The sequence below is a fragment of the Chrysemys picta genome, chromosome 9 (genome assembly GCF_011386835.1).
Source record: "Chrysemys picta bellii isolate R12L10 chromosome 9, ASM1138683v2, whole genome shotgun sequence".
NCBI lineage: Eukaryota > Metazoa > Chordata > Testudines > Emydidae > Chrysemys > Chrysemys picta.
Window position 1 is genome coordinate 15,812,865 of NC_088799.1, and position 25,767 is coordinate 15,838,631.

Below are 25,767 nucleotides of genomic sequence, written 5' to 3' on the forward strand. Positions count from 1 at the left end.
ATCATAAATACCTTGCCAACTGCAATGTACTACATTTGGTTATTACAACCCAGAGGCTGCTTTCAAGTTTAATTACAATCATTGTTCTTTGTTTCCTTTGCCAGCTGGTGATGGAGTTCTGTGGTGCTGGCTCTGTCACTGACCTGATCAAGAACACAAAAGGGAACACTTTGAAGGAGGAGTGGATTGCGTACATCTGCAGGGAGATTTTACGGGTATGTGTCCAAAATGAGCTACTGTAGTTCTAAATGTCATTCACCAAATGCAATGTTTGAGGGTTGGCTTTTTACACTTAAAAAAGAGGTAAAGCTTGTGAGATGGCACTTGAGGCTGTATGGCTAATATGCTGGCATAAGCTAATGGTTCTTAGGTGCCTGTAGGTGTGAATGATTCATGTACTTGTCTGATGCATAATAAATAACTCCCAGTTAATGCACCCTAGCTTTGTTAGTTTCTCGACTTTTAACTCTATTTTTCCTTCAACAAAAATGTAATTCCCATTAATAATAAATAAGTACAAAAATGTATTTAAGCTAGAATCCCATTTTCAATTAACAGAAAGGAAAGGCCTAATACAGTCTACAGAAGGAATCAGTGTTTTAAAAAGACATTTTATTAACTGCCAACTCAAATGGCACATTTTTATTTTTCGGTTTGCCTGGTGTCACTGGCTTGAGTGAGGATGTTGGAACTTTTATACCCATGAGATAAGGGTGTGATTGGAATGGCTTATACTCGGGAGTGCCAGTGTTCCGTAGCACTGCGTTGCTGCCTTCTGTAAATGATGCACTTCCATATGATGCCCATGTCATTCAGGTAGCCAGTCTACATGATCATAATGGTATGACCTTAACATCTATGAATGTAAGAAATAAGCTTTGTGTTTAAGTCCATCATATACATGGTGTGGGAACCCCGTACAGAATAGATTTCAAGAAGCAGCCACCATTTGAATGAGTCCCAAAAAACTGGCTGAGGAAGGAAGCGAGTGCTCAAACATGCACATGGAAGGATATAAAATGCTCACCAAGTTCCAGTTGCTGTCCAGTGGTGACTAAGCATTTGTTTATTTACAATACATGCCACCATCCGCACCATCCCCCACAATTTGATGAGCAAAATAACAAGCATTGTAGTTAATCAGCTGTTGTAGTGACATTTCCTTCAGTCTCAAGAAACCACAGTTACACAGGCTTAGTTTAAATTTATGAACTGGAAAGCCTCTTTTGCAAAATAGCCCTACCACTGAGTCAGAACCTAACCACTGGGTCATGATCCAGAGTCACCATCAGGTGTCAAGCCTCAACATTTGGCTATGCAATGCGTAGTTGCAGTGGGGACCTTTGGAATGTCCCTTGCATCCGTGCGTAATGTCGCCTGTATTGTTGGCTCCAGCACCTCCTGTGTGTCGTCTGCTTCTCACTGGGTCTTCCTTGGCTTGGCCCTCCAACCAAGTCACATAAAGGTCAAACCCTTTCTGGGGTAACTGAAAGGTCCAATTGAAAATCCAAATATCTGAATAATTCTTCTGTCCCCTTGGGGTACTGAAGTCTTCTACTTCCACTTACAAACCCTGTCTCAAGGCTCTCTCCCACAGGATCCTACTCTGTTCCCTGTGGGTTTCTTCCACCCATTGTAGGCCCTAACTCAGGCCCCCCCCCAGCTTCCAGGAGCCTTCGCTGCTCCCTGTGGGATTACCTCCATAGGAGAGTCTTGCCTCCTCTTCAATCCCTAAGGCCTACCCTAGGCTCTTCCCAGAAAGAAAGAAGGCACTTCCTGCCTTCTCTCTCCTGAGTCTTCTCCCCTCAACTGAGCTCAGCGCTGTTTAAGTAATCCTCTGCAGGTGGCGTCAGTCTCCATTACACCCAGCTGGGATCACTAATTGCCCCTATGTTAACAGATCAGGGGTGAGGCTGAGAGGTAACTCCTAGGCCATGGGCCAGGCTGAGCCCAGCTTGCCTTGAAAAGCCAGCCAGCCTGTGACAGTGGTCTGCTCTTTCTAGAGAGGAGAGGAGAGTCATTGCATGACCTGTGACTCAAAGGGATGGGGGTGGGGGGTGGGGGGTGGGGGGAGAGAACCTGATCCAAAAAAGGGATTTTTCTCTATCCTTGTACATACGCTTAAGAAGGCAAGAAGGAACTGTTGGGACACTTCTAGTTCTTTGTCTCTCCTCTCTCCCAACCAGAAGCACTTCTGAAAAGAATGTTACTGTGCCAGGTTTTTCTTTCTTTCTTTATATTGTGGTAGTGCCATTGTGCTAGATGCTGTACAAATACAGAACAGAAAGATAGTCACTGCCCCAAAGAGCTTACAATCTAAGTAATCGCTTATAGTATCCCCATTCTTCTTTCAGGATCCTCCTATCCTTCCTTCAGAAAACAGGTTTCCCTTTAATTATTAAAAAAAATGTGGTGGCGATAGTGCTTTTCATCCCATCTTTAAATAAACCCGTAGGTTTAAAGTACGGGGTGGGGATGGGCAGAAGGTCCAAAACCCGGATCTAGTTCTACAAACCACAGAGGAGTTTGAGAGATTGGTAATATTGAAAGATGCCATTCTCAAGTGTTTAACATTTTGTTACTCTTTTGTGCTTTGTAACACAATTCAAGACACAAAATACAAAGGAAAGCTGGCTTGTTACATATTTATACACTGTACAGCAAAGGAAACTTTGGTCCATATACAATATATTTATATTTAAAGTCTTCCAGGTATATTTTTAAAGATACAAGTATGCATTTATGTGGCTAGTGAAAAATCAACATAGTGTCTTGTTAGACAAATTTTCTAGCCTGCCCAAGGTGGTAGTCATTTTCTGTTAGGGAATACAGCTAATAGTAGTCCTTGTAGTTCTTTAGTTAATTAGCCATTAAAATAATTCCAGGCCTATAGAAGTAAATTATTCATAGGACATTTAGATGCATTTCAAATTAGTTCATTCTGATCACTGATAGTAAAGGGGTGGCATGTAGAAGTATATGATCCTATACTGAAAATGCTATATAACATTGCGAGTCATTAATGGTGCTTAGCGTGTCACTATAATCAATGGGAACTCATAAATATTATTTAAGATTGAAGGTTTGATGTGATTTTATAACACCTAGGGCTTGAGCGTACATAGCTGAATGGAAGCTTTGCCATTTCCTCGGATCAAACGGTTAGAGACTAAAACTGGAATAATTCAGTTAAGAATTGGAATGCAAGATGGCTTCTAGATCTCTGTAGAAATTGTTCTCTGTAGTAGTCCCAAAGTAACAAGCATAAAATGACTAATAACTGCCAGCAGTGATAGCGGAAATTATTTTCTTTTTAAAAAATGAATATTTAATATGAAATGAAAACCAATACAAAATTAGTTTTTTAAGTAATCCATATTGTACCAGACTAGCAATATAGGTGGCTATTACTTTTACACCCTGAAATAGTAAAACACATGAAATAAAAATGCATGTTGCACAAAGAAATTAATGAACTAATAAAAAGGCACAATGGAAAGCTAGTTTACCTCTAGCCTTCAAAAGAGACTTTTAATTTGAGCTATGTTTCTATTAGAGAGATGTGCAACTTCTAGTATTTGTATTTTTAATAGAGGTTTTTAATGCATGTGAATACTGTTTATTGGGCCAATATAACATGAGATCTGGTATTTCAGTTCCTGGTTGATATAAATACAGAGAGAAGACCAAATTTTCTGTTTCAGCTACTCAAATGGCTCCCTAGGGCAAAAAAAAGCACATGAAAAAACATTACTATAGATACTGAGGTATTCAGGTTAATATTGGTTCGTGAAGTAACTGAATGCTCAGTCCTAAATCCTTATCGAATTTACAGTTCTGTTCACTCACCATATAAAGCACCAACTTCCATGAATACAGTTAAGTGGGTGTTTCTACTCATGCCATCCCACTGTGGAATGTAGGACATTTTGTACACATGACAAAGTGTTTTGAGGTGATTTAATTCCAACACAAATCTCCCATTTACGGTGAATAATTAGTGTGCTGGTGGCAAGGGGGAAATGGTATAAAATAATACTCTTTGAATTTGGTTTCTACTGACCTTGCTTATCCACTGAATTTTCTAGGGTTTGAGTCATCTACACCAGCATAAAGTAATTCATCGAGACATCAAGGGGCAGAATGTATTGCTGACAGAAAATGCAGAAGTTAAGCTAGGTAAGAATGGTGTAGAACTTTTGGCAAATATAAGGAAAGTGTGGTATGAGGTTGGCTGGGAAGATGAAATGAAACTGGTAGAGAGTGAGTAACTGACTTGCCTTCTTTGGAAATGGGGACAGAGTAGGTATCTTCTGGGATTATTGGTTTGTGCTGGACTCATTAAAATGGACTTGGATTTGACTAAATACCATGCACTAAATTATCATCAGATGATAGCTGACATCCAAATGTAAAAAAATTTACATGCACTGACATTTGCTCAGTTCCACCATCACATTTTTACCTGTATGTGGATTTACACATTCATGATCATCTTTGCATTGACCCCATCTCTGCATGTTGAAAATTTGTTAATGTATATTTCTACCCTGACCCTATTAGATGCCCTTGAGATTTAAATAGAAGATTCCATCTCAATTGCATGTTGGTGCACTGAACAATCAAAATCACAGTCTTACACTCTAATCATTGCACTGTGGTGGTCTTGTTGGTGTCGTGATCAATACACTTGAGAGAACCTCAGTCAGAGGAATTATTCTGCATTCCATTTCCAGTGTCACAGGTACCATCACTGCTCACCACCCTCCCATGCCCCACAACACAAAAGTGAAGAGGAAAATATAGGAGACAGTATACAATTAGTTCACAGAGAGCTTGAGGCTCAGTTGTCCAGCACCAGCATATTAAAGCTGCACAAGAGCAGCTTGAACTGAGAGTACCTCAGGGATCTTACACAAGTGAAAGAATTGGGTGGAGAGTCTCATTCTGTCATGTCCCTTCCCTCCCTTTATACAAGGAAGGGTGGTTCCAGCTCAGGACACCGTCTGGCTCATCCAGCTCTACACAGGGGGAGGTTACACCTCCAAGGGGAAATTCTCCAGTCATTTTAAGTTACATGGTACAAAGTGAACTTTGAGAACCAGAGAATCTAGCCCAGAATATTTTACCATGGATTAGAAAGATATCACTTGTTGCTTCATTTTGCAGCTCCACATTTTACATTTCCCTATGATCCTTTGTCCTTAGCCTTCAGTTCCCTATGCCTGTTGTATTTATGCCATTTCCAGGATGAGTATTTCCAGAAAATGGAGCTTTTAAAAATATGTGGCTTTCCTTGACACACATGGAATAGGACAGAACAAAGGCTCTGGTTTGTTTCTGTTCCTAACCCTCTTCTCCATTAGTACGTGGAGTCATGATCTCTTCTTACTAAACTCTAGTAATGAAGAGCCTGTGCATTGTTCCCAACAATACAAAGAGATCAGATGGCCAAATCCATCCCTGCTAGGACTCCATTGAACTCAGGGGAGTTCAATGGGGGGGGGGGGAGAAGGCCTTTGGCCCAATACATCTTTTTTTCTGAAGACCGAGAAAAGTCAGTCTGTTTGAATTTAACATGACTTTATTATTTTCCATCTTCATATGTTCCAACTGAAAAATATCATTCAGTTTTGTCTCTGCCTTACTTATGATCATATGGTATCTTTTTTATACACAGTGGATTTCGGTGTCAGTGCTCAGCTCGACAGAACAGTGGGTAGAAGAAACACCTTCATTGGAACTCCTTATTGGATGGCTCCTGAAGTCATTGCCTGTGATGAAAATCCTGATGCCACTTATGACTTCAAGGTACCCAATCAAGCATCTTCTTGTTTACTTACACATTGCTACAAATGTAATATTAATGAGGTCTAAAAAATACTCATTAAAGTGTCCGAGTCAGTCAAAGTACTAAAATGAGCAAAGAGACTCAGAAAGAATATCTCTCAGGTTAGACTTTTTTAATCACCATTGTCACTGTTTGAAAATACAATTCTGATCATAAACATATGAAGAGGACACTTGATCTGATCTTAAATGTTATGTCCGAGTCATAAACATTATTAATATTCAGGATTCTGGCAAAGGATTTGGCAGCTTTTAAAATTTGTAAGTGCACAATGAAGTGCAGAAAAGTCCTCTCCTGCATTACGGCAGTCAGATTCCAAGTTGTCAGTCTGTTATTAATATGAATCCTTGTCATGCTGTTTAAGTATTAAAGATTACTGCAAAAGGTCTTTCTCAATGCTGAATGAGGTATTGGGGGCTTCCTTTGAACTGCTGTGTTGTGCTGTCCAGTGCAGTATATTTAAATTGTATCCTGTCAAGAGAAGAAGAGCTGAAATAATATTTTCAAGTCTGCATGCCTGGCTGGCATTCACACAGAGGTCTTATGGTTGTTGCATGTTCAAAAATTTGTGGGATCGTCCCAGTTATCACTGATCTGTTTTATGTCCTGCTTGGCATTCCAATTTTATTTGAGGCCTGATGACAACATAACATCATGTCAGTGCCTATGACATTGTCATGAGGATGCAATGTTGCCATTGCCCAAGATCATGCCTTAAGTTAATGGCAGAAGCAGGAATAGAAGCCAGGGATCATGACTCCCAGTTCAAACTAGAAATAGATGGAAGGTCAAATTGGGACTCCTGTACTCTACTCCTGACTTTAACTGTAGGCAAGTCACTTAGGCCCAAGTCTCCAAAAGTGTCCACTAATTCTGGGTGTCTCATTTTTTAATATTTAGCTTGGGGTGGTCAGGACCTGATTTTCAGAAGTGCTGGTCGTCTAGAGCTCCAGTGCATGCTCATCCCCTACGTGGCTCAAGCTAGGCTTCCAAAATGAATAGACAGTTTTGAAAAGTTTAAACCTTTCTGTGCATTTGCCCATTCCACATCCCATGAGGGCATTGTGAGAAATCATGTTTGGAAAGCACTGTTAGACACTCTGAGGCAAGGACCTATAGAAGGCTAGCCGCCTATTAGTGATACAACTTTCCCATGTGACGATGCAAACACTCCACCGTTGTGACACAGCATCACAGCCTTGATCGACTATTACTTTTCCCATGGGGCAAATAAAATATATATGATGGAGGGCCCAAAAAAGTCCCCCAAAAAATCTCGTACATTTCGTCTATTAAAATATGTCAGTCAGCAACTTAACAGATTGTTTCCTTGAGAGCAGCTGTCCAGCTTCAGACTTCAACCTGAGGGTTATTTAAATTGCTAATGATATGCACATGTGCAAATAGTTAATCCTCTTTGGTTAACACTACGACATGCATCTGTTGAAGAGCTGGATAGTCTGTTTTATAGTAGGGATCATTTAGGGAACTTTTTTTATATGTAACCCACACTAGCTACTATATGGTGTATCTCTGCTGCAAGCATTTTAGTTCAGATTACAAAACTTTATGGGCAGTAGTAATGTTTCTTTAGTTAGTACATATAGTGTCTGCCAACTGGTTGACAAATACCTAACCAGATTTAACCAATTAGCGGACACCCCAATCCTCTAGTTGGTTTTCCTTTATGTGTGTGTACATATAGTCTGCACAATACTGCTCCTGAGACATGAACTAAAATCTCCATGGTTCATAGGCTGCAGCTCTACTGAGGGAACCAAGAAGCAGCATCCTCTTGCTAACTCAAAACTCAGTGGTGAGCTTGCCCCAGGTGTTTTGCCCTTTGCACATCTCACAACAGGGAGTGACTGCTGAACGGCATGGATTTGGTTTCATATGTTGGCTCGGGGAAATGTAAATTATACTTCCCTGTGCCCCCGAGGGTATTCATTCCACAAGAGGGCAGGTGGTGCTGCCACCACCCTCTCTCAGGCATTTCCACTCTGGGGGATCAGCTTTACTCTTTGGCCAGCACTTCAAAGGAGTGTCCCAAAAAGAGGTTGCTTGGAGGATTTGCTGAATTGGCATTTCCCCTGGCAGTGCTCCTTCCAGCAAGCACAGCTCCTCCCTTGCAAATCCCCACCCAAGAAGACGTTCTGGCTCAGATACCCTGGGGGTTTCCATCCGCTGAATATATGCCTTTAGGCTAGTAAGCTTGTGGTTTATCTGTATGCCTGATTCTTCCTCTTGAGATGCTCTCTGCTCTCTTGCTTGCTAGCACTAGATAGATTCCTTGTTAAATTGCATATTCTAATACAATTTGGAGAGGTTTACACCCAAAAAGGAGTCAGTCACTGGAAAGAGCACTTGAAATTCCTTGATATTGTTAAAAATCCTGGCTTTATATCTTCATAGCCAGCATTTCTTTCCTCAGAAATCCCTGATGTTTTCCTTCTTCCAAAATAGCTAAGCTACTTAATATGCAGTGGAAGTGTGAGCAGGAGCTGGGATCAGAATTCCCCTATTGTCCTCGAGGATCAAATAGTCTTAGCAGACTAGATGGTTTTGTCTCCGAAGCTGGCATTGGCTGTTTGTGGATAGAAAACAAAAGGCTGATTGCTGCCGACACTTCAAACTGCAGGGTGTTTTCAGAGCTTATTGTAATCTGGTGGCCACTGGATCTGGCTCCAGTCTCAGGTTCACCTCACTACAGCTGATGCTCTAGCTTTGAAGTGAAGAGAAAAATGCAAATGACAATTTTTAAAAAGGATGCAAATCAGATTCTACAGATCCCAAATCAGTATAAAGCCAAATGGCTTGAGATAACAAATATAAAAGACTGGAATTAGTGAGTAAAAAAGGAACCTCCACAGACTTAACCCTTTTGGGGGGGAAAAACTGCTTCTGATCTCACTGTTTGCTTAGGCAAATTGAGCTTGACTGTATAATGTACAGAAGGATACAACAAATACCTCACAAAAATAAACCACACCACACAAGGTGAATACAGAACCCACATTGTTGAGGTTTGTTTTTTTCCCTAGAGGTTTCTTCTTTTTTGTTGACAGAAATCTTGTCAATATGTGTAGAATCAAAGGAAACAGAGATTGCTTCCTTTACTAAAATGAGATTATTGCAAATGTATTAGTGTGATTTCTCTATGCCAGGTGGACTGCGAAGCTTTTCTAATTTAAAAAAAAAAATCCAAATCAGTATAAAATGTGTGTTTCTTGCTGTGTTTTTCCTTCCCTTTCAGACCCGCAGAGGTGATAATGCCTTTCTATATCTAGTTAAAATCACTTGGCGTATTGCTTATAATCTTGGGCACCTGAATACCAGAAGGCTACTGAGAAATTGGAAGGAGTTCAGAGAAGAGCAATAATGATGATGAAGGGATTGTAAGAATTGACCCATGTGGAAAGACTGAGATAGTCAATATGCACTGTATAGCTTGAGTGAATAACAACAAAGGAGGACATGACAATCGACAAGAGATTGAAAGGTGTAAATGTCAACAGTGGAGAGGGAGTTTTTAGGCAGTATAGGGAATTGCAGTTAGGACAACTGGAATGAAATTCCATAAGGGGAAAATTTAGGCTGAACAGCAAGAGAAATGTCTTGCCAGTGACAATGATTAGACTTTGGAATAGTCTCTCAAGGGAGGTGGCAGTGACCTGTCAATTATGAATCTGAAACTAGGCTGGGCAAAGCTCAAAGAATATCTCAGCATGTCCAGTGGTTGGGAGCCAGGACCTCTTAAATTCTAACCCTGGGCTTCCTTCTAACTCTTGTTAGATCGGTAGCTTAAATTCTCTTGGGCTAAATTCAATTCTGATGTAACTCCATGAAGCGGGTGGAGTTTCAGCACGGATGAATTCTTCCCATCTGAGGATAACAATACAGTACCTACCTGCAAGACAGATGCTGTGCGGATTAATGAGCTAATTGCATACAGTGAGGATCAGTCCTGCACTGGCCCTTCGGGAAGGACTAGATTACCTAATAGGTCTCGTCCGTCTCTAAGCTGTGTGGTTTTAGTAGCTAACCTAGTATGAAGAGATCTGTTTATGTGCTTGAAGTGTCAACTCTTGCAGAGAAAACACTGAATCCTCAACTCAGGACCCCAGGTCTTGGCATGTGATTAAGGACCCAATCTCACTCCCATTAATCAGTGGATCTCTGCTGCTGTTTGTTAAATTTCAGTAGCTCTCAAATGTGCCAAGTGCTTCCCAAACACACAGGAAGACACACTGCCTGCCCTGAAGACCTTACACTACAAAAAGCAAGAGACTGGGCAAACAAAAGACACATCTCATTAGATATAATATTCATTTTCTTTATATGATAAAAATGTGGTTTCAGGAGATTTGGTTTTGAAGGGGTGTTTGCCGGGGTTGAAATGGAGGTGAGGAAAGGTGGAGAGGGATTGCAAGAATGTGACAGGGGACTGGATAAATGGAGAGCAAAGGCAGTTGGGATCACTGGCTTCATATCAATGAAGACAGGAAATCATTTTAGCGGACGACAGTATAGAACTGGATATGCTGACAGGCACCAGAAGGCGAAGCTGTTGCCAGTGGACCCCTGCTGGAGTAGATGGCTGTACCTGGAAGTTTGGCCTTTTCCCCTGCTCTGCAGTGGAGTATATCATCTATAGGAGAGCTCCTCGGCTTTGCTTTAGCTGAGTCTCTTTATGGTGCCAGCTGGCTGCCCACCAACCTCAGAGATGTGTCTGAGGCTATACTTCAAATGAAGGCACTGAAATTAGTGTGTGTTCTGTTTTTAATGTATTCAGTACTTGGTTATTAATCATTATACAGCTCTGCCTACACAGTGTCTAGAGTAATGAATTACCTAACTTCGGCCAAAAGTAAGTTGTATCATGGCCACTAGGAAACTTATCACTTTCTCTCTCTCTCATGCATATACATTAATTCTTTCCTGTGTCCTGGTAATTGAAGCATTTTCTCCAGTATGCAAGAACTGAAGTGTCTTTGAGATTCATTAATGGATCTCAAAGCTTAAACCCAGCACATCAATGACTTCTAGATGCTCTCTAGCACGGGCAGTTGAACACCGCTTACAAATGCTTCCTGGTGAATAGCCAGGAATATAAATGTTGCCATTTGAAAATGCGATGATCCCAGGAGAAGTGATAGGAGAGTTATATCAAGTGAGTTTTCCAAAAAGAAGCTCCCCATTTGCTCTAGGTGTTCAGGAGATCAATTGCCGAATTTGCCACGTGGGCTGCAGAAGGTTTCGGAGCAGAGTACAAGCAGGGCCGGTGCAAGGAAGTTTCACGCCCTAGGCGAAACTTCCACCTTGTGGCCCCCCGCCCCCCTAGCCCTGCGGCAGCTCCCCGCCCCCCTCCTCCCTGGGGCGCCCCCCCCCGTGACAGCTCCCCCCCTGTCCTGAGGCGTCCCCTCCCACAGCAGCTCCCCCCCCCCCGGGGAGCCGTGCGGCAACTCCCCATCCCAGCTCACCTCTGCTCCGCCTCCTCCCCGAGCACGCCGCCCCCGCTCTAATTCTCCTCCCCTCCCAGGCTTGCGGCGCCAAACAGCTGATTGGCGCCGCAAGCCTGGGAGGCGGGAGAAGTGGAATGGCCGCTGCGCTGGGAGAGGGAGTCTGAGCTGCACATGTCAGCGCGCCGCCGGCAGCCCAGCCCAGGAACGCCGTAAAAAAAAATTGGGGGCACCGCTTTTTGGCGCCCCCAAATCTTGGCGCCCTAGGCAACTGCCTAGTTTGTCTTAATGGTAGCACCGGCCCTGAGTACAAGGAAGCATATCTGTTTGTTTCTCCTCCCATTGGAGAAATGTAGCTCTCCTGTCTCCCGTTTAATCAACAGTAATACCTAGCTCAGTCCCCTCTTTCTCCTGAATTATCTCAAGATGCTTTATATTTTTAAGCAATCCTAAGCAGCCTGTCTATGGGCACTGCATCAAATCCATTTATAGATCATCTAATTTTAACTAGTGAGCTGTCCACTACCAATTGGGCACACTGATTGACAATGTGGACTATTTATGCCATCAGAGCAAGACTATCAACTGAGCCAGTTGCTCCTAACACCAAAGTCTTGCTAGAAAGAATTAAAAGCATAGCCATGACATTCCACCTTTGTTCTGTTGCCCACTAATTTGATGGTGGTGCATGTTGTGAAATTAGTTGCCATAGGGAGGATTGGTAGGAGAACATGGAGCCTTCTAACATCAGTTCAAATCCAGTCCAGGTCAGTTGTAACACAAATGCATCCTTGATAACTGTTTAGATTTCTATAGGTCATACTTTGGTGGATCTCAGTCCAGTCCCTTGACAGCAGGGATCATCCCACTTCCTCGATGTGGGCATGAAGGGGCTCCTCTACATATACCTCTCACCTCTCCTGTGTGAGCACTGACACACATCACCCACTCCCCTAGTACCATGCAGGAACCGTAGGCTGTATTAGCTTTTCTGGCACCCTTCCATTGGTGGAGTAAAGGGGTGGCTGTTAGTAGAAGACACCTTGGCCCTGGCCACACAGCTCCTATGGGACATCTGTCCTGGAATTTGGTGGATCCCCTGAGATCTGGGGCTGGACACAATGCTGCTTCTACGGAGGAAAGTAGGGCCCCTAACAGAGGAATTGAAAGTTTTCATTGCCCCCACACCTTCATCAGGAAAGGGTTAGCAAGGCAGTTTAGATGGGAGGGCTCGTCTAAGGGCTGATCTATGCCTAAAAGTTTTAATGATATAACTGTTTGTTAGGGGGTGAACTAATTTTTCCCCCCCGACATATCAGTCAAGCTCTAGCGTAGGTCCAGGCCTACACAAGGAGTGCTTTGCTGGTATAGCTGTACTGGTATCATGTACTGTTAAAGCACTCCCTAGTGGTGTGGACAATTTATACCAGCACCATTGCTGGTAGAGCTTATTCCAGCCCTCACACCCTTTGGTTGGTAGCTCTGACACACATAGCTATTCTAGCTCGAGTTTATACTGTAGACCTGGCCTAGATTCATTTCTGCCAGTATAAAGGTTCCTTATACTGCTATAGCTTATTTCCGTTCCTGAATCAGAATAATCTATACTGGTATAAATACTGCTATAATTGTGTCCACAGCAGAAGGGTTCTGCTGCTTAACTATACTGGTATAGAAGGGTCTATACCCGTCTATGGGACTCGAGAGGTCCAAATTCCATATCTGGGTCTGCCACACACTGCAAGTGACCTTGAGCAAGTCACTTCCCCTCTCTCTATCTCAACTTCCCCATCTGTAATAAGAGGACGGTAATATGTTGCTACATCATGAATATATGCAAGATGTTCAGCTACGCCAGTAAAGATGCCTTAAATAAATAAATTAATCCAGTCTGATTTAGTCCATCCCCAGGCAAAAATTCCAGTGAGGATTTGGCTTGAATAAGGACATTAGGGTTTGTCCCTCTGTCGACAGAGCGCCCCAGTCAATGGGACTGCCAATTTCACTCCTTTCACAGGTATTAAAATGTTTCAAATGTGTTTAAGTAAAAAGGGAGAGGAGAGAAGGTGCAGCAGATACAACAGAAGTTGGTATGAATGGTGTGGTGTCTGAGGAACAGTTTCCACATGTGGAGAAATTGCTTCACCCCCCAGGAGAGGGAAAGATCCATAGAGCAGGTTCAATCATATTGACTTCTTATTTACTTTGTCAGTATATCTCCGTCTAGAGCAGGGGTAGGCAATCTATGGAGTCTGAAAGGGAAGGAAAAACACAGCAGGAAACACACATTTTATACTGATTTGGATTTTTTAAAGTTTTTTTAAAAATTAGAAAAGCTTTGCAGCCCACCTGGCAAAGAGAAAGCACACTAATACATTTGCAATAATCTCATTTTAGTAAAGGAAGCAATCTTTGTTTCCTTTGATTCTAAGCATATTGACAAGATTTAGGTCAACAAAAAAGAGCTGATTTTCAGTGGCACTCACACTGCCCAGGTCCTGGCCACCAGTCCAGGGGGCTCTGCATTTTAATTTAATTTTAAATGAAGCTTCTTAAACATTTTAAAAACCTTATTTACTTTACATACAACACTAGTTTAGTTATATATTATAGACTTATAGAACGAGACCTTCTAAAAATGTTAAAATGTATTACTGGCACCCAAAACCTTAAATTAGAGTGAATAAATGAAGACTCGGCACAGCACTTCTGAAAGTTTGCCGACCGCTGGTCTAGAGAGTCCAGAGGTGTCTTGTGCTTGCACACCCTACTCTGCCTTGTTCTGTTACGGCTGCAGGTTAACGTTCACACAAGTCAGAAGCTGGTAGGGTGACCAGACGAGAGATGTGAAATATCGGGGGCAGGGGGAGTGCCAGCAGAGTAAAAAAACAAACAAACCCAAGAACCGGCGGCGGAGGGGGAAAAAAAAGAAAAAAAGAAAAGCCGGAGCATAGGAAAAATTGGTGGGGCAGCTCCACGCCCCGCCCCCCACACACCAGCTCACCTCCGCCTCCACCTCCCCTGAGCTGGCTGCTGCATCCTGCTTCTCCCCCCTCCTCCAGCACTTGTGCTGCCATACTGCTGATTAACACAAGCCTGGGAGGGAGGGGTGAGGAGGAGGAATGTGGCATGCTTGGGGAAGAGGCGGGGCCAGGGCAGGGATTTGGGGAGGGATCCAATGGGGCAGTGAGGGGGCGGGGCAAGGGCGGGAATTTGGGGAGGGATCCAATGGGGGAGGGAGGGGGCAGAGTTGGGGCGGGGGGGGGCGCGAGCCCCCCCTGCCTGTGCGCCGGAGCGCAAAATATCGGGACATTCGCGTCCCAATCGAACATTGGTCGGGACGCGGGACAAACAAGTAAATATCGGGACAGTCCAGATAAAATCGGGACGTCTGGTCACCCTAGAAGCTGGCAATATTGGAAGAGGGAGTGGGGTGAAACAATTCAGCATAGAATTGCCCAGTGCTGCTGCTGCAGCTGAAATATCATGTGTCTGAGTTTCTGTATTGTACTCTCAAAAGATGTATTGCTTTATTATTGAAACATGATCACACTGGATCATGGGGCTTCCGAGTTCTCATACGGCAATTGTTTTTCAGGCATTCAAACAAAGTTAAAACCACATCTCCTCTGGGGAGGGGAATCCTACTCCAAAGCACTGACAATGAGAAAAACATAAAAGAAAATCTTCTGAGCCGGGAGTTCAAGGACTTAGAGAGAGAATACAGATCAGACTCTCCATAATAAAATGGCCCAGAAACCCTTCCTGTGGAGTGCAGTACTGTCACTCCTCCCTCAGAGGACTCTCAATTGTTACAAGGTTTTTCTGCGCTAGCCATTTCTCTGTATTTTGTTTTTCAGAGTGACTTATGGTCTTTGGGGATAACAGCCATCGAGATGGCAGAAGGTGCTCCTCGTAAGTAGACGCGCTGCCTTGGTTGAGTTATTATGACTAAATTGTAACTCGCTCTTATTTGCTAAGCACCAGCCACGCACGCTGTTTTGTACAACAGACTACATACAAACAGTCCCCACCCCAAGGAGATGAAAAGTGTAAACAAGACTGACAAAGGGTGGACTGGGGAGCCCAGAAGAGGGGGTGAATGTTGAGAACTAAAACAGGAAGGTTCTAGATGCTATGATAAGTCCGTGTGATCCAGTGGATAGAACACTGGAATGGGAGTCAAGAGACCTGGATTCTGTCTTGCTGTCTCACTGACTTGTGATCTTGGGCTTCAATTTCTCCTAGTTAAAATGAGGATTAAAAAATAATTACCCTTCTTTTTAAAGCACTCTGAGGTGTACGGATGAAAAACATTGTCAATGCGCTGAGTATTATTTCAGTGGCCTTTCTTGTGACAAAAATAACAATGCAAAGGATTTAGCTGATGCATTTAGATAGCTCGTAAACCTGTTAAGATTCCTACCAGTTTTATGCTAGGATCTTGTTTGTTAAAAGTAACCAGGGCAGAGATCATGGCTTTGAAGTGCAGCACGTATGTGAGCTGTCGCCTGCATCAGTGCCTGTCAGTGTGGTTAAACACAAAGCTGCAGGCATACAAACTTCATAGCTAGCCCCTAACTCTAAACCAAAACTCCATGTACAGACACCCCCAAAGCTTGGGGGAGTTCAGATCTTGATCCAAGCTTTGCAGCTCCAGGCCATCTCTAGCGTCATGCCACTCCTTGGGCTGGAAGGTGCCTCTGGAGGGGTATTTATTCAAATCCTTCTGTGTAGTGGTATGTTAGAGTTCTTGTTACTTCAGAGAAATCCTGTCTCTAGATTCTCCACCTGCCCCAACACATGCTTTATCTGTGAAATGCTCAGTATCTGTTCTGCTTCCTGCCCTACCTAATGCCTCTTGTTGTACCTTTTAGCCCTTTGTGACATGCATCCCATGAGAGCTCTGTTCCTCATCCCCCGGAATCCAGCCCCACGGTTGAAATCGAAGAAGTGGTGAGTCTTGTTTTCAAACTGAAGTTCAAATGCTGTAAAATGTTATTACTTGTTTATATTGTTAGCACTACACAATCTCTTTATAAGTTTAGGGGTCTGATCCTGTTTCTAGTGAAGTCACTGGTGTAATTTCAGTGGGTACAGGATCAGGCCCTAAGGAAAGATTGCTTTGATCTCAGCTGGCTGCACTGTGTGGGTGGGATGACAACTTCTCTTTGAGACAGAGAGAGAAGCTCTCTAATGTTGCCATTTCACAGTAAAGAGTTGGCTTTTCTGAAGAGGTTTATGCAGCCTGAAGCCACATGACACTTCACTTGGCTGCCATTTCTTTCCAAAGAGATTCCGTTTTCAAGTGGAAACATTTACTCATTCCAAAAAGGGATAGTTTATCTTGAAGGCTCAGGAATGTGGAGATTTGAACTAAGTTTGGGTTTTATTTTAAAATTTTGGAAGAGAAAAAATGCAACAGCATCTTGAAGAAAACCAGGACACTCCAATAAAACACGCTTTAAAAAAATAAAAAGAATCCCTGAACCCAGCAGATGTTTTGTCACTGTGCTGATGTAAGCAGGAACCCTTAAAGTGCACTGGACTTTGGTTTCCACAGTTTTATCATCCCAGGTTCAGTTGTGGTTTAGCCAGAAAAGACAGGAAGCCCTGCCACTTAGGGTGGGGGGGGTGTGTGTGTGGGGGGGGGGTATATGAGAGAGAGAGAGTACTGCCACTCACCCCTGACTGCTAGTATTACAGAGGGAGAGTGCTCCAACTTAGTGCTAGAAGTATGGAGTTGGAGGGGAAAAGTGCTGTCTTGGTGCTAGAATTTGTGTCTCTGAGTGCTGAGAGCACAGGTAAGTGGGTGCACAGTTAAAGGCAGGTTTTGAAGAAAAGTGAGGTCCAAGTGGCAGTGTTTCCCAGCATCCAAAGAGCACCATTCCCTCTAAAACACACACACACACAGGCCCAGCACTAGTTTTGCTGTCTTCATCATTAGCTGGCTGGATTAGTGCGGTGCCAATGTAAGAGAGAGCTTTCTTACCAGTCTGAAACAGTATCCACAGTGGTTATTCAGAAGGGAATGTCTACACTACCTGCCAGATCGGTGGGCAGCAGTCGATCCAGCGGAGATCGATTTATCATGTTTAGTCTAGACGAACTAAATCAACCCCCGAGCACTCTCCCATCGACTCCGGTACTCCACTGCCGCAAAAGGCGCAGGCAGAGTCGATGGAGGAGCAGCAGTAGTCGACTCACCGCAGTGAAGACACCATGGTGAGTAGGTCTAAGGACGTAGACTTCAGCTACATTATTCACGTAGCTGAAGTTGCGTAACTTAGATCGATTCCTCCCCCCCGCCCCTCCGTGCAGACCAGGCTGAAGTCTGCAGAGAGCGGTGCTGGGGTTGTATGATATGATGATCTGTGAACTGCAGGCTCTTGTGCAACTTCCTTTTGATACCTGAAGCGATCCAGCCGCAGACAGGTATTCAGACATATATTCTGATGAGCCCCCAGTCTCCCACTTACACATCGGGTATGTCTGTACTGCCATTGGAACTGTGATTGCAGCGCATGTAGACGTACAGAGGTACCTTTCATCGAATTAGCATGGGAAGCAATAGCAGAGAAACTGCTGCAGCAGGGGCTAGCCACCCAAGTACAAGTCGGCCAGAGAGCCTGGGAATATACTCTGCTGGCTAGCCCAGACTGCAGTCTGCTGGGCTGCACCTTCACTGCTGTTGGTACTCACTTTAGCTAGATCAGATCTACCTCAGGTATGTCTACCCATGCTGGCATCACACCTCTGACTGCTTGGCAAACGTACCTTTTGAGTTAGCTGTTACTGCACAAGGCAGACTGCAGGATGTAAGCGAGAGGGCTTATGTTGCATTGTTTATTCATCAAAGGCTACATCTGTGCTATGAGCTAGGGGGATGTGATTCCCCAGCTCTAGTCCAAATACTCGCAGTAGCTCAGTGATAAGTAGCAGTGTAGCCACGGTAACAGTAGGGGCTTGGCTGAGCCATGGCAAATACATACCCACCAGTTTGAGGCAGGTTTGTACTCGGCACAGCTCAGCCAGGCCTCCACTGTCACTGCCTGTGCTATCGCAGCTACATTACTATTTATACATGCACTAGCTCTCATCGAGCCCCCACAAGTATGCATACGTTAGTAGGGAAATTACAGCCCCAGCTCACTATGTGGACATAGCCAAAGGCAGTCTGAACCTCCAGAGAGAAAGAAGGCAGCTGAAGAAAGAAATCACTGAGCAACCCTCCTTCTCCCCCGCCTTTTAGGTAAAATTGAACAGTAGCAGGAGTTTTGTTTTGTTTGTTCTGATAAGTTGCAATCGGTGTCCTTGGAGTATTTTAATCCATCTTGCACAAGCCAGAGTTGGGCTACATGCAACCCTTCCCTCATATTCCAGCTAACTGTCTCACTGTTAATATAGCCCAACTTTCACTGTTCTGATGTTCAGAAAGTTGAAGGGGATGCAATAATTGTTCAGCTTGTGACTAGGAAAGGACCAGACCAACACTCTAGATTTAAATATCCCTAGTCTTTGGGGTATTTAAACTCACACCCATATATTGCACCTCTCTCCCATTTTTTCTGATGAGCTGCACTGGCCCTCCTGAATCCTAATCCCATTGATCTTTGGGGTGTTTGAAATCCATATCTGAATTTTGGGTCCATTTCTACTTGGATGGAAAACTGCTTTTGTGAAACTACCATGTCACTTTGCTGTCATGTTCTCTCCCTCATGTCATTAACCCCTGCAGCCTCTCTTTTTGGAGAGAAGAGAGCAAGAATTAAAAACGTCTAAGGGGATGGGATGGCTTGAGGGACTTGTAGTCAATGACAGAACCTTTCACTTCTAGATCTGTTCAATTCCAGCCGAGATCTGTAGTTGCCAAGCTCGTTATCATCTGATGGCCACTGGGTGACCTTTCTAAACTGAAATGGTGGTCTCTGTCTAGTGCGTGATAGACGTGTCTATCCTTCCTGACAGTCTGCAGCAAAGGGAAGGGTTGAATGGACACTGAATTTTGTTTACACTCTTCTCCGAATCACAGTTGAAATACGATTATTGGGGCTGGATCCGTTCTATGGATAAATAGAAGCCTTTAGTCTCCATTTCTTACAGCTGTTATTCTCAGTAAAGCTATGTAAAGCTTGCTAGGTTTCATTATGAATTTGAAACTCAGATGAAATACCAACAGGCTCACACTTCTGGACTCAACTACGTGCCAAATGTGGATTAGTTCATGATTTTAAACCAAGTAATCTGACATTGTTTTAAATGACTTCAGCATGAAGCCAGGGGCAAGTCAATGGTTTTGACTGAGTTTTAGTCCGAGGTTTTGGGTCTAATCGAATCAGGACAAGAAGCTGTGTATGCTGAACCCAAAGAATTGAACCCCCCAAAATGCTTCCCCAGATCCCTGCGGTGCAAGTTTTCCACATCCCCAGAACTCTGTCTTGCATCTTTCACAAGTACTAAAATCACAGGAGAAAAGCAAAATTTAAAAATTCAACTTGCTGGGTAACAAAGATCAGCAGCTTTCCTCTGTGTTTTGTGCTTTCCACTCCCAGGACAAGTAGCCTTAAATGGGCTTAGGACTGTCAACCTCTCCATAGGCAGCAATATTGACCTCAACCACATTAAAGCACTGAGATGAAGATGGATTTTTCTATAGGAAGAAAATGGCTAACTGGCTGCAAAATCCTTGATGGTTGAAGATGAAGAAGTTAAGTCAGTGAAATCCACTGATAAGTAGGAAGGATTTGGGATCTTGCCTGCTGTTGCAAATAGAAAAACCCCTGTAGAAACACAGTCTGCCTGGTTTCTTGCTGAACTCCTGCACCTGCATTTAAAATAGCCCCGCTTCTCTTTGAAGTTAAAGGCTGGCGCCTTGTAATCTTCTTCTTCTTCTTCTGGTTCAAATCAGCATGATATGATGATTTACTTTCTGCCCCTGAAGTTCTTAAGCAAATGAAGCTTGAATTTTGGGGCTGTTTTCGTAAACGCTTGGACCCAGCAGATCTTTCCTTGTTTATGCTAAGCGTGGTATTTGCTCTGCACACGCCCCTGAACTAGGGAAGTACTATTAGGTGTGTGCATCCCCATGGGGGAGCTGAGGCAGTGAGGTGATGTGACTTGCCCCAAGGTATCACAGTGAATTGGAGACTGAGCAAGGAGTAAAACCCAGACGTTTCTCTTGAAGTGTGTGTTTAAGAGCCTGATTGTCCCATAAAAGCAGAGCTCTGCCCTACACTATGTTGGTCTCTGGGAGGCATTGTGGCTCCTGGAGCTGCTGAGAAGCACAGTACCCCTTCAAATACTTCATCTGGAGAGGCTAAGGTCAGGAGGGGGGGAGGGATAGCTCAGTGCTTTGAGCATTGGCCTGCTAAACCCACAGTTGTGAGTTCAATCCTTGGGGGGGCCACTTAGGAATCTGGGGCAAAATCAGTACTTGGCCCTGCTAGTGACAGCAGGGAGCTGGACTCAATGACCTTGCAAGGTCCCTTCCAGTTCTATGAGATAGGATATCTCCATTAATTTATTATTTTATTTATTTATAAAAGACACTAGCCCTGAGCAGCCCTTGCACTCAGGGGTTCTCGGTGACCATGGCTGATAGTTTTGCCTTGCCTCATCTTGTGAACCACATGCTGGCTTCCCTGGGCTATATTAATTTGCACAGAGCTCCATTGGCTCTTGGCAGGCCTATGCCCTGTATGCCACGAGCACTCTGGAGTGTCAGACATTTAGGCTTGACTTTCTTTTCTGGAATCACTTGGGCTTATTAGGAAGTGTGTGCAACAACTCAGCAGCATGCAGCTGTCTTGAGGCAGTGCTGTCCCTGTTCTCAGTGCAGACAGAGGTTAGAACAAGGGGCCGGGAGTCCAGACCCCTGAGGATTCTTTCCTGGCTCTATCATTGGCTCACAATGTGACCTGGAGCAAGTCTGATGAACATGGGTGAAATGCTACGAGTGCTGTGGGTGAACGGCACTATTAAAGTGTGAAGTGCTGTATAACAGGGTTATTTCATACATCATTCATAATGTAATCAGTTATGCATCTCCCCCCTATAATTTGCATTTCTTAGGATCGTAGAAGCATTAGGGGTGTCAATGTGCGCTCACAAGAACAGACTACTCAGCCTTTCCTTCTGTGTACAGTAATCCTGTATGACTCTTCCCTATTCACATCCCTTCTTCTGACTGCGGGTGGGTTAGTTAACAGTTAGAACAGGCGTCGGCAACCTATGGCATGCGTGCCAAAGATGGTACGCGAGTCGATTTTTAATGGCATGCCTCTGCCTGCCCGAGTCCCGAGGACACGCAGCCAGTGAGGGGCAGAGCCCGCGCCGCCCCAGAGAGGAGCCGCCTCAGCGGCATGCCCGTGGTCTCCCGCGTCCCCTCACCCGGTGAGGAGCCCTGCCCGAGGGCGCGGAGGGGCCTGCTCACCTGGGCCACCTTGGTATAGTTGGCCATGGTGGACTGGTGGCACGCCGGGGGAGCGGATTCACTGCCGGACCCAGTCCCGACTCCCGGCGGCAGTAAGCGGGGGCGGTGGAGGCGGGAGAGGCCGGCGGCGGCGCTAGCACCGGCTGCTGAGTGTCCCCGGGAGGAGGCGCCCGGCCGTGGCCATGGATTGGTACTTGCTGGGAGGAGCGGCCCGGCGGCGCTGAGCGCACAGCAGGTGTGGGCGAGCGGGAATTGGTGGTGGCCAGAGAGCCCTGGGACGAGGAGCTCGCATACCGCGGGGTCATGCGCCGCCCAGATCGGCTCCTCTAGACACAGCCAGAGGGGACTCTCTCACCAGGGGGCTCTAGTTATGCTCGTGCGGTGCGCCGCAGGGCCCCGAGTGGGTGAGCCAGCTGGGGGCCGCAGGAGTGGGGGGAGCCCTCTGCCCTGACCCCCCCCCCCAAACCTCCAGACCTCTGCCCTGAGCCCTGACCCCCCCTCACACACACCCAACCCTCTGCCCTGAACCCCGCACGCCCCCCAGGCCCATGCCCTGAGCCCTGTGCCCCACACATCCCCCAGGCCCCTGCCCTGAGCCCTGTACCCCCTCACACACACCAAGCCCTCTGCTTGACTCCTTCACCTCCCCCCCGACCCCAGCCCTGACTCTGGCACCCCCACACATACCCAGCCCCCCCGCCCTGACTCTTGCACCCCCCCCACATACCCAGAGCCCCCACACCCAATGCACCCCCCACATCCTGACTCTTATACCCCCTACATCCCCACCCCCACACTGAGCACCAAACGGGAGCTCCTGCACCCCCCCCCCACATTCCCACCTGCACCCCTCTTACCAAATGGGAGCTGCCCAGGTAAGTGCCCCACACCCAAATCTCCTGCCCCAACCCTGAGCCCCCTCCCTCATTCTAGTTCCTGGCCAAACCCTTCACCCCCAGCCCTGTGCTCAGTGCACTCCCACCCTCAGCTCAGTGCAGAGAGAGGAAGAGAATGGGCCAGAACCCGGGAGAAGGTAGGTACCCACTGTATGTGGGCAGAGCCAGGACCCCAGACCGGCAGCGGGCTGAGCGGGTTCAGCAGCCGGCATCCCGGCCAGCAGGAGCTGGCGGATGGAACCCCTGAGAGGCAGTGGGCTGTGGAGTCCCAGCCACCAGCCCTGCAAAGCCTGCTGCCGGTCTGGGGTTCTGGCTGCCGGACCCTTGCCAGCCGGGGTCCCGGCCGCAGGCCCCGCTCAGCCCGTTGCCGGCCTAGGTGAACAGAACCCCAGACCAGCAGCAGGCTGAGCAGGCTGGCGGCGTAAGATCAACATTTTAATTTAATTTTAAATGAAGCTTCTTAAACATTTTGAAAACCTTGTTTATTTTACAATACAACAATAGTTTAGTAGACTTATAGAGAGAGACCTTCTAAAAAACATAAAAATGTATTACCGGCACGCGAAACCTTAAATCAGAGTGAATAAATGAAGACTCGGCACACCGCTTCTGAAAGGTTGCCGACCCCTGAGTTAGAAGCTGGAAAACCTGTGTGCCAGACAATCACAGCTGTGTCTACTTCTGTCATCACAACATATCACATGCCATTTGCTTGAGTGGGGAGGGGGAATATAATTGGGAATGGACAAAGAAGGGAAAAAAGTGTAAAGGAATGGTCTTAGCACAGGCTTGGCAGCCAGGCAGATGTGAGTTCTAGTGTTGTGTAAGCGTTGACTGTTATTATTATTTAGTAAACGTATCTCTGTGTTCCTGGCCAAGTCATTTACCCTCTCCACTTCATCTTTCTCATCTGTAAAATAGGTTAATAATTAAGTTATTTGTCTGCTTTGCCTCTGATAACTTGGTACAAACAAGGTCTTTGGATTTGATACACGCAGGTTCACACACCCAGAGTTTCCCCTTCAGTTTGGGGGTTGAAAGTTTCCATGATCTCAAAGTGAAACTCATGTGAAACTGATGTGTTTTACGAGGCTTCCTGTTGGAAACATGCAAAACTGAGGGCCATGTTCTTAGTGGTGTAAATCCATTGACTTCCATGGAGTTACCCCAGCAGATAACCTGGCCCTGAAAAGTTGCATGGTTTAGGTGTTGAACCATAACATTGTTAAGGAAATGCTTTGTTATTCTCACATGTTACGCTTTCTGAGTACCAGGAGGATTTGTTCAACATGTTACCTGCAGGACTCTAAGCAGTTTCCGGAAGAAGGTGGCCATTCCATTAGCCCCATCCTTGTCAGTCATTTTTCAGAAAGCGGGGATTTGTTTTGTATGCTAACCAGGACTTGCACTGTGACAGAATGCAGGGCTGCAGACAGAGCTGTGTGTAGCTGCAGGTCTGTTTCTTAGGGATTTGGGCGTTCATTCTTTCCCCTTGGATTCAAGAAGGTTCCAACTCCCTGAATTTCAGTTTGAATTTTGTGTTCAAAACAATCCAGAAACTCAAAGTGAAAAACATTTGAAATAGCGAAGTTTTGCCTTATTGGGATTAAAGCCATATGAGAGTGCCAAGTTTTGCAGTGTTTCCCCTTAAAATAGAAGCCAGGGCCTGCTAGAAAAGTATACAAGTAGGTTTTGTAAATTTCACTACATGCACACGCAGATGTTTGAAAAGTACATGCACAGATGATCTCATGCACACATGCAAAGGGAGGCCACTTTTTAACTGCTGTTGTAAGACTACCTGTCAGACTGGCAGTGCAAAGTGTGTATTTGCTTTCCAGTAAAGCACTGAATGTCTCACTAATGTCTGTGCTTATAATATAATTTGACTGTTAGTTTGACATTTTTGTCGTATGTAGTGTCAATACCTAACTAACTTCCATGTGCGTATTAAAATATTAGTACTGCATATAAGCAGACTGGGTAAACAGGAGGTACTAATCTAATGGAATGTACTGAAACACAAAATCAAATTACCGGCAGCTGGGGTTCATGATCATTTACATGTAGGCATTTTATATACCCGTTAAACTCAAGGAAGAGTCAATTAATAAGCAATTGGTATTTATTTACAATAACTGTCAAATAAACACTTTAAATATGTAATTAAACACTGATTCTTGTGGTAGTTCACTTCAGCAGGGGACAGCAAATTACTTTTGCAAGGTTTGTTTTAAGCAAACAGATTGTATAAAACAGAGTGCCACTTAAATGAGATGTTTTCAGTTGCTTTTGTTGTCCAGCATACCAGATAGTACAGTCTTTGGCTACATTTCTCTGTAATGATCCAGGCCCTGATCCTGCAATTAGATCTGCCTGGGCAGGTCCCCAGTGCTTTTGTGGCTCCACATACGTGAAGGGGTCTGCCCACATGGATCCACATACAGGCTCAGGGGCTCAGTCTCTATTTTAACATGTACAAAGAATTGGACTGAATAAAGCTTCACCCGACTTTCTCCTTCTGGAATACACCAAGAAACTGTTCTTTAGGGGGAGGGTAGAGAGGAGAGATTTGCTCATTAATAAATCTGGATGTGGGATTTTATTGGAGCTAGTAGTGTTTATTTTCACATCCCAATTTGTATGGCTTAGTAGTTAGAAGATAAATCACTTTTTAGTCTGACGGTTTAAAAATAAAATCCCTGAAAGCTTATTGTTTTACCTCTCAATGCAATTCTGTAATATCAGTTGGCTTCTGACATTAATTTACACAAATGTTCCAGTTTGCTAAAGCAACATGCACCATAGTGGTCTGTCAGCATCTCCTTCTTGTAAATCCTTATTCTCTTGGGTTTATAATGTGCTGAAATTAGTTCCAGGCAGAACTTTTGATATGCAAAATCCAAGGCCAAGAGAAAAATTTGTTTTCTCAGATTTGCTTTGGCTGGAGTTTAGTTTAACTCTTTGTAGCCAGGCAGGGAGGGGAGGATGGGCTAGGCTAAGTCAACACAGCCTCATTCCGACTTCTACCCAGCACAGCAAGAATGGCAAGTCATTAGTTTTGATCCACAGATGGGTGGAGGTTGAAGCAGTGTGGATACCTGCTGACAGTGTAGATTTCACAAA

At 44.8% G+C, this 25,767-nt stretch overlaps 1 protein-coding gene across 32 annotated transcripts in view; it reads left to right on the forward strand.

Moving 5' to 3' along the window:
* Positions 1-25,767, forward strand: part of TNIK (TRAF2 and NCK interacting kinase) — a 302,307-nt gene that overhangs the window by 190,821 nt on the left and 85,719 nt on the right. For all 32 annotated transcript variants that reach the window (XM_042853762.2, XM_065557764.1, XM_065557762.1 and 29 more), the window contains exons 5-9: positions 105-215; positions 4,089-4,179; positions 5,681-5,811; positions 15,174-15,228; positions 16,191-16,269. In XM_042853762.2, coding sequence (XP_042709696.1) covers positions 105-215; positions 4,089-4,179; positions 5,681-5,811; positions 15,174-15,228; positions 16,191-16,269 — 467 coding nt within the window. The remainder of the gene's footprint in view (positions 1-104; positions 216-4,088; positions 4,180-5,680; positions 5,812-15,173; positions 15,229-16,190; positions 16,270-25,767) is intronic.